At 51.1% G+C, this 14,426-nt stretch overlaps 1 protein-coding gene across 9 annotated transcripts in view; it reads left to right on the top strand.

Annotated features, from left to right (window-relative positions):
* DYSF (dysferlin) overlaps positions 1 to 14,426 on the top strand; it is a 130,987-nt gene that overhangs the window by 15,740 nt on the left and 100,821 nt on the right. For all 9 annotated transcript variants that reach the window (XM_066632110.1, XM_066632106.1, XM_066632108.1 and 6 more), the window contains exons 4-8: positions 8,178 to 8,283; positions 10,977 to 11,091; positions 11,390 to 11,577; positions 13,567 to 13,695; positions 14,027 to 14,089. In XM_066632110.1, coding sequence (XP_066488207.1) covers positions 8,178 to 8,283; positions 10,977 to 11,091; positions 11,390 to 11,577; positions 13,567 to 13,695; positions 14,027 to 14,089 — 601 coding nt within the window. The remainder of the gene's footprint in view (positions 1 to 8,177; positions 8,284 to 10,976; positions 11,092 to 11,389; positions 11,578 to 13,566; positions 13,696 to 14,026; positions 14,090 to 14,426) is intronic.

Raw genomic sequence — 14,426 nt, 5'->3', positions numbered from 1 at the left:
TGTGAGCAGTCTTCAGGGTTCTGATCCCTCCCTCTCTCCCTCCCTCTGCAGCATCTTTAGGGGGTGACTGTGTTCTGTTGAACAGTAAGGCAGCCTGCAATAGCCTGCAGTTTCCCACATTGCAACTGCTGAAGTACATTTTGAGCCACTGAAACCCTTTTAGGATCTTTTTGAGTTTTCCTAGAATCTCTTTAACCCAAAGGACCACCATCACCCTCCGGGCTTTTCCATCTTTGGTTTTGCTGACTTTGAACCTAAGTGGTGTAAGAGGAGAGCCTCAGGCCTTGTTGGGTCCATGCATCAGTCCTCTCGGCTGGAACAGAGGCCTTCCTGTGTTCTTAGCAGGCTCCAGGGCTCGTACCCAGCCAAGCACATGATCTGAGGTTGCAGGTGCTGCGACACATAACTTTGGGAAACATATTTCCATGATTCTCGCCATGCTAATGCAGGCTGAGGATTTATGGGGGAGGACAGGTTAGGGTGTCCGCTCAACTTGGGTCTTGAAACTGGCCACCAGGAGGGATCACAGGGGAGTACAGGCAGTCAAGAGGAGGGTTGAGCCTTTGCACATGTTCACGTGTGTGAGCGCATCTTATGAAATGCAGTTCCATCCTGTGTGTGCTCAGTCCTCAGCTCCCCTTTTAGGAGCATAATAATTAACTATTGCTGTGGGATGTGGTGTTGGCTAACTGAGAGTTCAGATGACTTTAAAAGTGGCTGAGCCAAATTCTTGGGGGGGGGGTGCTCTATAAATGCCCCTCAGCCAGGACAGCAAACTAGAACCTCCATGTTCAGAGGCAGTCTACCTCTGACTGCCAGTTTCTGAGAGCAGAAGTGGAAGAGAACTGTTACCTCCGTTCCCAGCTTGTGACCTTTCTGGAAGTGCCTGGTTGGCCTATCCAGTGGACAACAGGATACAGGAATTGTGGGATCTTTGGGTTGATTCAGCAAGTCTTTTCTGATTTCCTAGCAGGAAACAGGGATTGATAGCGTCAGCCCCTGGAACTAGCAGGCACGAGCTCTCCTTCAAGCTGGGTCCTGGAGAATGTCGGAGGCATCATAATAAAAGGAAAACTTGCTCCCCACAGATAAGAGTTGGGGCCAAGTGTTGAGGTTCAGTGTGGCAACCATGGAGCAGCCTGGCAGCACCCAGTGGGTGGAGGAGGGGTGGAGAGAAGAGGAGGGGAGATCCAGAATAACCTCTTCTATGTAGGATATCCAGGAATAGCCAAGAGGGTGATTCACCGGAAGATGATTCAGAGACCTCTGGTCTGGCTGTGGAGCTCTGAGTCGAAGGAAGAACTGGCTGGAGGCTGCCTGCCTTCTGTCTGGGGTCGAGCTGCTACTCAGTGCTGCTCCACATGCACAGTGGATATTTTTGCACACCGGATAAAAATGTCCTGGTTCAAAAAACTTGGTTGGCTCAGCATACCAACCAAGTTTTTTGAACCAGGACATTTTTTTTTCTATCAGCACCATGCCTGGTCCAGCAGACTCCCCTTTGCACCCTGTGACCCTTTCCCCCCTATTCAGAATGCTCCCCACCGTCAGCCCCAGACCTGTTCTGGCTCTGCCCGCTGGCCATGTATTAAAATGGCAGCTTAGCAGCCTTCATAATCCCCCTGGATTTATTGCCACAGAATATGGTGGTGGAACTGGAAAGGGTGCACTGAGGTGTTGCACACGTACAAAGGGGTGCATCCCCTTTGGGGCAACACCAGGTCCTGGGATGGATTATTGCAGAGCCACCTAAGGGGACAGAGCAAATGTCCTTGACCGCAGCTAAACCAGAAGTGTGCTCAGTGCTACCCAAGTCTTTTGAATGTGCCGTTTTCTTGAACACCTTGTTGCCCTTGTTCATCACGTTCTGCCCCCCTTTCAACAAGGCGAAAACCGTCTCCAAAGGTAGAAGAAAAGCCTCACTTCTATGGCCCCCCCCCATTCTTCCTCTGCTCCTTCCAGGAATGTGAATGGAGTGTGAATTATGATTGCCCTTTTCCTGATAGGACCCCAGGAAGGGACACCTCCCAGTGCAATAAGATAAGTTGGGAACAGCCCTCTGACCTCCTGGCCTCCCTCCAGTGGGTTCCTGGCCAGCTTTGTCTGTGGCCTTTGTTTATCTACATGCACACGCAAAAGCAAAGGGGTGAGACTGAATGACCCAACTAAGAAACTGGAATGTCCCTGCAATGGAGAAATCAAGGAGATCGTCCACGCGTTGTCTTGGTGGACAGCTGAGTATCTGTTGGGGCGGAATTGTGACTGCTGTCCTGACCCCAGTTCCAGACGTTCACCCGAACCTCAAGGTCTTCCCACATGCTCTGCTTGTCCTAGACAGAAATTGTTTTTGTTTAGGGAAAAGCGTCCACTGAAAGAACCCTGAAGTCTCAGTGCCAGCTGGGATTCTCCCCACCAAAGCCTGATCTCCTGGAGAGGCCCTGCTCATCTGCCGTCCCAGGACGAGACTGGTGCTTCTTGAACGGGCCCTTCTCAGTGCAGTGCCCCCAGACTCTGGAAGGTCTGTGCTGCCCCCTCACCTTGGGCTCTTTGGGGGCTCCTGAGGACAGTGCAGGTCTTAGCAGTGGGGGGCTGCTCTGCCCATCTTCTTCTTACTGGGCTTGTGGTTCTGTTTCAGTCCTGCTGTTGGCTCTTTACAGTTTTCTCGTTTTGCTTAGGCTGCAGTTCTAACCACACTTTCCTGAGAGTAAGCCCCATTGAACAAAATAGGACTTACTTCTGAGTAGACCTGCCCTTCATATTTTATATGTAAACGTTGTTTGTTTGTTTTTTAAATCACATGCACAAATATATATGTGTCAGTGTGTGCATATGCTGGGAAACCAGATTTGGCTGTGGTTTCCCAAGCGCGGTGTTGGCCCTTCCAGGCAGTGCCTAGATACAGCAGTGGCAGCAGGTTGTGAGGGCTCTGAGAGGGTGCCGGACTTGGGGTGCCGTCTCTGCCACTGCCTCCCTCCCTCCAAGAATGGTTGGCTTTGTGCTGGAGTGGGGATGAAGCAAATTCTGCGAAGCCTGAAGCAAAGAATTCCTGTATTTACTGTGTTCCTGTGCTCTGTGTTGAAACCTGGAAGTGTTGGGTCTGCCAGTCTCACCAGAAATCGCACACCTCTGAGTTTCAAGGCAACATGTGAGGAGGGAGGTGAGAGTTTGGGGTTTTTTTTAGTGGAGGAGCAGTCAAACTAAGTGGGCATCGGGCAGCATTTCAGTGAGTGCATCTGCATCTGATCAATGCTTTGCCAGAGATCTGTTTCTCAGTAAAGAGCCTTTGGGACCTTAAGGATGAATACATTTCTTGCAGCAAGAACCGTCCTTTAGTACTGCCTGCTTCATGATCTGCTCTCCTCAAAGGCAGAACACCTGCCTTGGATGCCAAGTGTCCTAAGCTCAGTCCCCAGCGGAATCTCCAGGTAGGACTGGGAAAGACCCCTCAGACAAAATACCCCCCCCTTGGTAATTCAGGACAAATGCCCTGCAGCCCCTGAACATGAGGAGAGGTTGTGAGTGTCCACAACCTTGACTACACAGGGCCAGTGGGACAGGCAAATGTGCTGCTCACTGACTCTCATCTATTGTCTGCTGAAACCCAAACATGAGTCTTTAAGGGGAAGGTCTTTGGTGACTGTACTTTGCCAGCCTTGCGTGGGAGGTGGCTTCAAGGGGACTCTTTGTCATGCATGTCATGTCAGGACTAAAGGGATCAGGAAGAGAATTTCTGGGGAAAAAATGACTGTTCCTCCTGTGCACACAATGCTGGGAAGTGAGGAGGGGAAGTGATGTGCGAAGCTCCTAAGAAGAGCTCCTGAGCAGCCTCACTGACAGAGCTGATGTGTCTGGAGCTGGCTCAGGAACCAAGAAGGTGTCTGGAGGGTTGAATTTCCTTTCCTGTTTCTAAACTGGGTGAAGACCCATCCGTAAGAACATCAGAAGAGCCCTGCCCGATCAGGCCAGAGGCCCATCTAGTTCAGCTTCCTGCACTGGGCAGCAGCCCACCAGATGCCTCAGGGAGCACACCAGAGAACAAGAGACCTGCATCCTGATGCCACTCCCTGCACCTGGCATTCTCCTGGCTTGTAGCCTCTGATGGCCTTTTCTTCCATCAGTATGTCTGCTCCCCTTTTAAGGAAATCTAGGCCAGGTGCCATCACCACATCACCTGTCAAGGAATTCTGCAGACTAATTACATGCTGCGTAAAGAAATACATTCTTTTATCTGTTTCAACACTTAATTTTAGTGGATGTCCCCTGGTTCTGGTTTTGTGCGAGGGGTGTTAGCCTGCATGGGGCACCAGGTATTGTAGCCACCAAGCACAGGGCCTCAGTTTCCATTTTGAACCCTGGGTAGTGGATTGACCTGTCTTTAAACGGGACAAAACCCCATCTGTTGCTTGTACATAAATTCCCCACTGAGCCCCTTTTGTTTCTTGGCTCCTTGCTAGGGATCCTCAGGGTACCATCCTATCCACACTTTCCTGGGAGTAACCCCACTGACTAGAATGAGACTTACTTCTGAGTAGACTTGCATAGGATTGGGCTCTCAGTCCTGGAAGAGGAAGGTCTTCCCACAATGGTGAGAGGCGCTTCCTGAGGATGAGTACTCCTGCCTCACACGGCAGCCTCAGGAAGGGCCTCTTATACTCCTAAGTAACCACACTCAGATGCCAACGGAAGTCAGAGGATGATTTCATTCATTGAGCATAGCTGATGGGGGTCATGGGGGTTGGGTGGGGTGGTGGTGCAGGAAGCGTATCCCTCACCACAAGGTAAACACAGCCAGTGCCACATGGCTGGGGCCATGGAAATGGTGTCCAGGGTAAGGACTGATAACTCTAGGCAGGACTGAGCTTGGGAACCTCTCATTTTTGGAAGCCTCCTTCTGAACAGCCCTACAGTTTTCTGTTATTGGGTCTTCTACTCCAGGCTCTTTCCTAAATGACAGAATTTTGCACATTAACATTGAACACAACTGACTTGCCATTTGAAGCCCATGGAGCTGGGCAGAGGTGGAAGGGGAGTGTGCCAGGTGGCCCTCACCTCCCAGGGTGCATGCTCCCCTTTCAGCATTTAACACTCCAGGTGTGCCAGGATTCTAAATGGCATGGAAGGGCTTCCAGGTCCTTGCTGCCCTCCTCAGCTGAGCATTGAGCCTGGGGTGTGAAGTGTGTCAGCATGGGCTGTGTGGGGCTAGCCAGCACATTCTCCTTCCACCTGTAAAATGGACCCAGTGTTACAGAGTATGCTTTTTTAGAACACGTGTGAGGAGCACACTGGGGAAATTGACTGTGTGCGCGGGAACCAAGTGCTGTGGCCAGTAGCAAGTGCCGTGGCCAATGTTACCACTCAGTGGATTGACATCTAAGGAAGTGGAAGGGAAGCATGAGTGTCAGGAACAGGTGAAATCTAGGCCCAACTTGAACTTGCAACTGGCTCTCTGCAGCTGGTGGGAAAGGAGCTAATTAGCGAGAGAAAGGAATGCGTTATCTGCTTCTCAATGGCCAGGAAAACCAGGTAGCCAATCACGGAGTGGAGCAGTTCTTGCAAACTCAAGGACATGCTTATCAAGACAGGTTCCTCACAGCTGTGCAGTTTCTGGTTGGGAGGGGCAAGAGCAGTGTCCGCAAGTAGCCTACTTGCCCCAGCCTTCTGGAAGGTTCAGACCATTCTGTATTCTGGTTGGCTGCAACAGGTGTAATTACCATAGGGGTATAAAATTAGGATCTTTAGCAGGCAGAGAGTCTTCCTGGGCATCACTCTACCTGCTGCCCATCTCATTTGGCTCTGTCTTCCATCATGGGTACCTGGCTGGGCAGGTAGCCTGGGAGCTGTTTGTCTTCTCTTGTGGTCAGAAGAACCAGGTGAGAGATGGGAACAAATGTAGTTTAGGAAGCTTGTTTTATTATTTTAGGTTTATGTATTTCTGTGTGCCTGTATCTTTTGCAAACTGCTGCCTTGATACTATGTGTAACCTTAATTCCTCTTTAATAAACCACAATATATTTTACGGGCCCGTGTTTGCTTTTGAGTACTAAGGAACAGAAGTGGGCTATCCAGCCTAGCTGCTTGGTCAAGCTGCAAAAGTTAAAGTTGAAGTCCTGAGCCTTGAACCTGAGTGAGCGGGAGTTCAGGACCTGCAAGGATGGTGGTAGTACTACCAAGATTTGAGACTCTGTAATTTGGTTTAATTGGCTAAGAAGTGTGCCTTGCTGTCTTGAGGTACCTTGTGCCCCTCCTTGAGACTGCAAGGAATGGAAGAACTACAACTAAGAATTGTAGGCCTGCCACTTAAGCTGAGATTGGATCCCTTAAGTACTTGGCCTACCTAAGAACTAAATTGGGCATGAGAGCCCCTGCACTACTGTGAGTTGGGTCAGTGGGGCAAGGGATGAAACAACTTCCCACAAGAGTTGGGTGCCAGGGAGGGGGTCTGATCCTTGAGGCAACAAATAACTTTTACTGTGGGGATAACAACACAGTAGGAGGGAGGGGGAATCAAAAATAAAAAGCGGTACCATGTATGTTCATGAGTCAGTTGTACGCAAGGTGGAAGGGTCCCACGATGGTGCAAGCAAAGGGGGAAGAGGAGGAGAGTCTTGGGAAATCAGGATGGTTACGGGTGGACGTGGGGTGGGGTTAGGAAATGGAGAATGTGCAAGAGTGGAACGGGAGAGGAAGAGAGCTGGGGCAAAAGAAGAGACTCCAGAGTTTGGCAGAAACCCGTCAAGGGAGCTGAGGCTGTGCGCCTGCAGGATGGGTTGTGTTGTGAGATGGCTGCACCATGGCTGGCCACTTGCAGCAGCAGCAGCTTTGCGCTCATGGGTGCCTGCTCAGCAGATGCTGGAGCAACAGTTCCCCAGGGTAGGGAAGCAGTGGAAGGCGGCAGGGCACCTTCTGTTGGGTACCAGTCATGGATGTCGGCTTGGCACAGTGGCTTTTGGGTAGCAGAGGCAAAGGGGTGCTTCCTGCAGCACCAGTGGATCAAGTGCACAAACAGTGGAACAGCCAGGCAGATAGATGAATGAAGGGCAAAGACAATGCTGAGGACCACATGAAGGGCCTGGGGTGCAGCTTTTTATATTCGTTCCTGCAGAAGCTTTGGTGAGGTGAGCTCATCAAGGAACCTTCCTTTGTGACTTGATGGCCCGTGATGATTTATCCCTGGCCTTCAACGGGTGCTGCTTTTATTTTGCACCCCACCAAGGCTGCAGCAGTGAGCCCAGGTCAGGGGCTTCATTAGCAAGGTCTCTGTGGTTGAGTTTGGCGATGGAGTTGGTGAGAGCAGGCAGGGCTGGGGTTTCCTAAGAACTTTGTTTATCCCGAGCAGGAAGTTCCCAGGAGCTGGCTCTGGTTCATGCGTCCAAATGTGTTGTGCAAGCCAGGGGCAACCTTTCAGGGACTTCCCTAAGCAAGAATTGAAAGCAAGATCCCAGGCCAGCCTGCTGAAGTGGGGAGGGGGGCAGCAACTGCTCTGGCAAATTGAAAGTGTGGCCTTCCGTGAGGCCTGTGGGGTCTAAGGCCACTTGCCACAAATCCTGCTCCAAAGTCATAAGAACCTAAGAACAGCCCCGCTGGATCAGGCCATAGGCCCATCTAGTCCAGCTTCCTGTATCTCACAGTGGCCCACCAAATGCCCCAGGGAGCACACAAGACAACAAGAGACCTCATCCTGGTGCCCTCCCTTGCATCTGGCATTCTGACATCAGGAGGTTGCACATACACATCATGGCTTGTACCCCGTAATGGATTTTTCCTCCAGAAACTTGTCCAATCCCCTTTTAAAGGCTTCCAGGCCAGATGCCGTCACCACATCCTGTGGCAAGGAGTTCCACAGACCAATCACATGCTGAGTAAAGAAATATTTTCTCTTGTCTGTTCTAAGTCATGTTACTGGCCTGCATTGTGGTCTCCTGGCAGGCACCCAGGATGATGTCTACATGTCCAGCGCACTTTTCATGCATCTTGCACCCAGATAAAAGAAGTTCTGTCAGGCAGCACTGATTCTGTAGCACCTGAGTAGGGTATGAGAAAAAAGTCATAAAACAAAAGTTGAAAGTGGTGAAAATTCAAAACGTTACTTTTAGAAAATGCAGTGACATTTTTGCACACAGTGCCGGGGCCTGAACTTCATGCCTCCCTGGTAACCTTTGTTCCTTTTCTTCTCCAAGGTTTCTGGGCGAAGCCCATGTGTCCCTGCGAGATGTCCTGGCCTCTTCCAGCCTTGCTGCCAGTTTCAGCGCCCCTTTGCTGGATGCGAAGAGGCAGAGCACCGGAGTAAGTCCCTTCCTTGGGTGGGTTGAGGGGGGCACATGAGGTAGTGGCACATTTCACTGATCTGCGCCTAGCAGGGAGAAAGACAAGGACCACCCACAGGTGATGGAAGTGATCCTTGGTCCATTGTGAACCCAGGAACTCCAAGGCAACATCCAAAGCTGCAGTCTTTGCACACTTGAGAGTCAGTCCCTTTGAAGCCAGCAGAATTTTTCTCTCAAGAAAACAAGTATCATGATTATGATTTTTATTGTGGAGCTTCCAGCGCTGGAGGGCAAGAGGGGAAGTCACTATTGTGTGCTGCTCAGCAGGGAGGATGTTTCTATGTGTGAGTGGGGGGGGGAGGGCTTGGCAGCTTCCTACTTGAGCTCCCTGAGGGCTTTTTCACTTGATGGAGAGTTCCTCCTTGGCTGGCATCCTGCCATCACCATCAGCTCCCCATCTCTCCTCTCCATCGGGAAATTGGTTTGATGGACAGAATGCAGATGAAGCCCTGAAGGTTGGACTCCTGGCTCTGGAGTGGTGGCTTATTGCCTCCCTCTCGGCTTATGCAGGGCAGGGAGCCAGGGTGAACATGGCACTGTGTTCTCGCATTCATTGGAGCATCTGCCATCTTCTCCTTTCCTCAATCATGTCGCAGCCAGGTGATGTCCTTGCCCAGCCAGGTGCCATTCGCTGCCACTCCAGGTGTCACTGGGCTCTGCCTCAGCCTGCTCAACTTTGCCCCAAACTCCTTAGCCCCCAGGTCCTGCCCCAAGTCATAGGGTCTGAGGCACAGGAGAACTGAGAACGGGTTCTGCAAGTGACCCTTTTCCTGGTCTCTGAATTCTCCCTATTGGGAGAATCTTCATGCGGACAGGCAGCCCGGGGTACCACAGAGGAGGCCACAGCAGCCCCCCCCCACTTCCAGACTCCCTTGGATTGCCCCTCAGGGCAGCCAGCAGTCTCTTCAGGCAGCTCCACTCTGTGATTATATTGCAAAGGACGAAATGGACCCACCTACCGAGAGTGTGCATGACTCTTTCCTCTAAGGAAGTGGCTCTCCAAGCTTTGTAGGTAACAGGGCTATGAAGAAAATGCTGGGCAAATCCACTTTTATTTTTGCAAGTTATAATACACTGTAGTCAGGCAGGCAGGCATCCCCCCCCCACTCTTGTACTAGAATCTGCAGGGGCTCTCCTGTGTTTCCCCCGAGCCAGCTTCCTGGCCTGAATGGCCAGACACCCCTTTGGTAGGTTGGTTTAAAGCACCACTATTTGGGTGTGATCCTGGCCTTTCATCTTGTGGTAGGATGGGCTTTTCTCTTTGCCTTTGAACCATGGCCCTGTCCTCCAAATACCACTGAAATGTGTATTTACCAACTGGAAATACAAACCTTGGAAGCTCGTAATTAGGACCCTATAATTTTTCTCTGGCTTGGATTATAATCTGGGACAGGATTGCCCTCCTCCTTCATTCCCTCTTGCCCATGCAGTCTCCTTCAAGCTCTCAGTCCAGTGCCTTCCCCCCCCCCCCTACAAAAGGGCCTGTTGGGCAACTCCTACATGCCTACACAAGACCTTTGCAGCTTGGCCCTAACATGGTCCTGTTACAGGATGGCAGGAAGCTGACGGCAGCTGCAAGCTCTGCAGTGGCATCACCGATTGATCAATGCCCGCCCAGTTTTTCTTCAGGGACCCCCAAGGTTGTGGAAGAAACTGTCACTGCCTCACTCTCAGGCACTTGGCCTCAATGATAAATGGTCTGAGCAGCCAGGAAATTGCCAGTTGGCGTTGTGAGGCAGGCTATAAATAATGTTGTGTCTTGCTGAACTAATCAAACTTGGCACCTGGCAGGGGAATCCTGATGATGTTTGGACTGAAGCTTCCTACCTGATCTTGTCTTACCTGGTGGAGAGCTGACACCTAGTGGTGGGTGGTTGAATTGCAGCTCCATCTTTTCTGAATCTCTTGAGGGTCAGTGGTGCAAGGGGAAAATATTGGTGGTCCAGGTGTCTTCAGGCGCTCCAGGCCTTGGTTTCTGCAGTCAGTGCCATGCAAAATGTTGCTCGAAGGAGCCCTGCTTCTTAGAGTCAGGGCTGGGAGCCGCAGCTGCTTTTGAGACAAGAACCCCTGGGGCTGTGGGAGGCTTCTCAGGCATGAACACATCCCCACAGCCCACTCCTTCTTGGCCCGGTCTGGTGGCCACCCTGGTTTCAGAAGGTCAAGGGGAGCTGGTGCATTTGGCCCTGAAGGAGAAAAAAAAAATGAGATTTCCTTGCAAGTAATTATGTGATTCTCTTTTTGTGAAGAATGTCTTTGTCACTTAGCCACTGCTTAGCAGAAGAATTTGCAGGGCAATTTTAGAACATTTTATTTCATTTGAGCCACAGTCCATAAAAATGTGACCATTTTCTTAGTTTGGCCAGATGTGTGTGTCTCCACCTCCCTCCCCCCCATTTTTCTCCCCCAGGCCAGAAAATCTCCTGGAACATCCTGCTAAGAGTGCAATGCAAATCAAATCCATTCACTTCATTGGGATTTATGCAGGAGAACTTTCCAGTGAATTTGACCCCTGCAAACATTCCATGTTAACCCTGCACAACCAAGCTGCACACCTGCAGATGCTCAGCAGGACTTGCAGTGAGGGTCCAGGTGGGCTCAGTGCAAGGGCCCTCTGCTTTTTGTCCAGAAGTGGTTTTCCCTTCTGTTTCTCAGGCGTGTCTGATCCTGCAAGTCTCCTACATCCCTCCACCTGGGGCTGCACCTGTGTTCTCTCCTCCTGTTCCTCCTGAGCCCACTCCAGCCCCCATCGAGCTGGACACTGTGACAGGTAAGGTGGCCTCCCCCCTGCACTCTGGACTTAGCCCACAGGGTCTTGCAGTGGATCTCCATGGTATTCTGCTGCTTGTAAGAACAACCTGATTCTGCATCAGCCTGAAGGTCCATCTAGGCCAGAATTCTGCCTCCAGTGATGACCAGCCAAGTGCCTTTGAGATATTCAAAACCATTCCTTCTTGTGTGTTCGATCATTGGGAGATTTACTGCCCCTGAAGTTCCATCAATAGCCAGTGGCAGACCAGACCTTCATGTGAATGGCCGTGATATATTGGTCTGTTCTTCTGCTCTAGATACAGCTGGAGAGGAAGAGGCTGAAGATCAGCTTGGAACAGGAGATGAAGCTGAACTTCCCTCGGGGCCATCGGCATCAGATCAGCCTATGCTCCCCAAGAAACCGCCACTGCATGTTGTTCATGGGACCAAGAGGAGAAAAAGCACTTCAAAAAAGCTCTTGTCCAACAAGCCTCAGGACTTCCAGGTGATCAGCCACAGTGCCCATGCTTAAATTTCTCCCATGAAGAAGTAATTTTCTTTGTTTCTGAACTCATTCATATAATATCTTCCAGCCTTGGCAAAGATGTGGAACAATGAGCCCAGATTCTAAGCCCATCGCATGGTCATTGTTGCCTCTGTCCTGAACCCAAATCCTGCCCTCCCCACACAGATTCTGAGCAAATGAGGTGTAGTTTATACAAGTGCTGGAATGCCTGGTGCTGATCCAGCAGTATTTACCTGATGTTCCTAATTGGTTCTGGTTCCAAGAGCTGCATATTTGAAGAATGGGACCAAGGGCTTGATTGGGATCAAGGGCTATTGAGATAGAAGGAGCTGGAGGAGAAAGTGAGGTTCTGGTTGAGCTGCTGAAAATTCCCTCCCATGAGCCCTGGAAGTCTGGCCCAGCATGTTCTCTCTCCTGAGATATCATTTGGGCCTATACACAATGCTCAAGGTGTTCTTTGAAATCATAACAGCTAGAAACCTGTGTCCAAAAACATGGAAGCTGAGAATCTCTACCCGTTTTTGGGCACTCTCTCCATCCACATGGGGCCAGAAACTTTCACGAGGTCCCATTCAGCATGGAACAAGGACCAGAGGGCTCCAATGCAGCAGTGATTGTCCAAAGCAGCACCTGGCAAAACTGAATGGGAGCTGAGCAATGTTTTCACAGCCCAAGTACTGAGGGCTGAGGTTGGCCCAAAGGGCTCAGGCAATGTGGGTGTTGCCCTTGTCGCCTAGTGCTCAGTCTAGCAGGCTTGTTTGCAGTAGAAGCAAAGGACTGGTAGGCGGGAGGGAAGCTACCTGAGCCTGGCTATCGGGAGCCCCAGCTTGAGATGCTCTCTGCCCCCTTGAGACACTCTCTGCCCCCCCCCCCGTACAATCTTGCTTTCCAGAGCTTTGCAGGATTAAGAGTGGGAGGGGTGGAGTCAGGTCTGTGAATGAAGTTGCAGGAGGGCAATAAATGAAGAATTGCCCATTCCTATCCTTCCCTCCACCACTGGTTTAGCTGCACCAAAAGGGTTTGTGCTGTATCCAGCATTGGGGGGGGGGGGTCAGAGTGAGAGATTTTGGAAAAGAATGGGGATTTAAATCCTGCCTCCTGCACCGCAATGGGTCTTGCTGGACCTGTGCCAGCTTTTTAGTTGGAGCAAGTCTGAAGAGAGGAAGGGAGTGGGGTGAATACCGCTGGAGGGAATAGGATCCGGCACACGCCGTTGAACCCCTCCTGCTGCCTCCCTGCCCCCATTCCACCCCCTCCCCGCCCATTTTTGCCCTGTTCCAACCTCCCCCACCCCCCTGCCTTCCCCGCTGGCTTACATGCTCCGGCAATGTGCACGGAAGGCTCCAGCAGCAGGCTACTCGGTGTACTGCTAGAGTGTGCTTTACAGTAGCCATCAGGGCGGACCAATCAGATTGGGCTGTGCCGTGCATCACACAGGCTTACACACATTTTGCTGTCTTAAGGACTATTCTTGGGTATATTTGGAATGCTGAATAAAAAAAGGCACCGGCTTTGCCCAGTTGGCTCTGGTTTTATGGATACAGCGTTTGTCTTATATACCGATTCAACCAGCTTCCTCATGAAGAAGCCATTGCAACTGTTGCCATTTTTTAATTCCGTACCCCCAAATATCCTAAATTCGTCCAGACATCCTTGGCAACTAGGGCTGTGTTATCTATGCATGAAGCATCAGGCACATGTGTGGCCTCTCTCTTAATGGCTGTGATGGTTTAGTGATTTGTGCTTCCTGTTTCTTGGTGGCTCTTTTGCATCTTCCCAGGAGGGCATCAAGTGGCAGTCACTTGAACATCACAGAGCAGTGCAGAAGCCTTTTTCCTTCTGGCTTCCCCATCCTTTCTGCAAACAGCTGGAGTTGCTCTCTTACTTTCTGCTGCTCTCCAACTGAGGCTGCCCTCCAGCATTGCAGAGGGTAACCTGTCTCTCCTTCTCTGGTTTTTGGGTTTACAGATCAGGGTGCGAGTTATTGAAGGAAGACAGCTTCCCGGAGTCAACATCAGGCCAGTGGTGAAGGTCACTGCAGCTGGACAGACCAAGAGAACAAGGATCCGGAAGGGGAATGGGCCCCTTTTTGATGAGGTGGGAAGGAGAGAACTTGCGGCAGGGTTGCTGTTCAGGTGCCATTTGGGCCTCTTGGTGAAATCTGGGACTGAGGTTTCCTCCCCTGAAGCACTAAGCAACCCACATGACGAAAAATACTCCACCCCAATCTGATTTCAGGCAGTCCCTTAACGCAAGCCAGGTAGGCCCCCTCTCCCCAAGCCAAGACTGGGTGTAGGATGCCAGGTCTGGTCAGATGAGGGCTGAGTGGAGCTGTCGCGTCACTCTGCTGCTTGGCTGAAGGATTATTGGGTACCTGTTTGGGTGTGAATATATTTGTGCCTCCTGCCTTTGTCTTTCTCTTTCACAGACCTTTTTCTTTAATGTCTTTGAATCCCCGCTGGAACTGTTTGATGAGCCCATTTTCATCACAGTAAGTTGGGGGGGGGGGGAAAGGCCTCATTTCCTTTTTCTTACAGCAGTGGGATCTCTCTGTTCATGCCAGGGGCATGTGGGGTGGGAGGAGTGTCTTGTTCCATTCCGCCAACAGTCACCTGGAAGGGCTTCCCTTGCAAAGACCTCTTTGCTGTTGGAACACTGAGGACCTTGCAAAAGGACTGACTTCCCACATGAGCGTGCCTGTCTGTGAAGAGGGGGCTGGGGGGCCCTCTGTCCCGGGCATCCTGCCACCGTGTGCTGCTGGTGGGACCATTGGAAAGGGATTTCTTCACTATCAGGCCCAGGGATGGTGGTGTCTGTCCCAGCATTTC

The sequence above is a fragment of the Tiliqua scincoides genome, chromosome 6 (genome assembly GCF_035046505.1).
Source record: "Tiliqua scincoides isolate rTilSci1 chromosome 6, rTilSci1.hap2, whole genome shotgun sequence".
Classification (NCBI taxonomy): Eukaryota; Metazoa; Chordata; class Lepidosauria; order Squamata; family Scincidae; genus Tiliqua; species Tiliqua scincoides.
The sequence above is the reverse complement of the archived record's forward strand: the minus strand, read 5'-3'. Positions and strand labels throughout refer to the sequence as shown.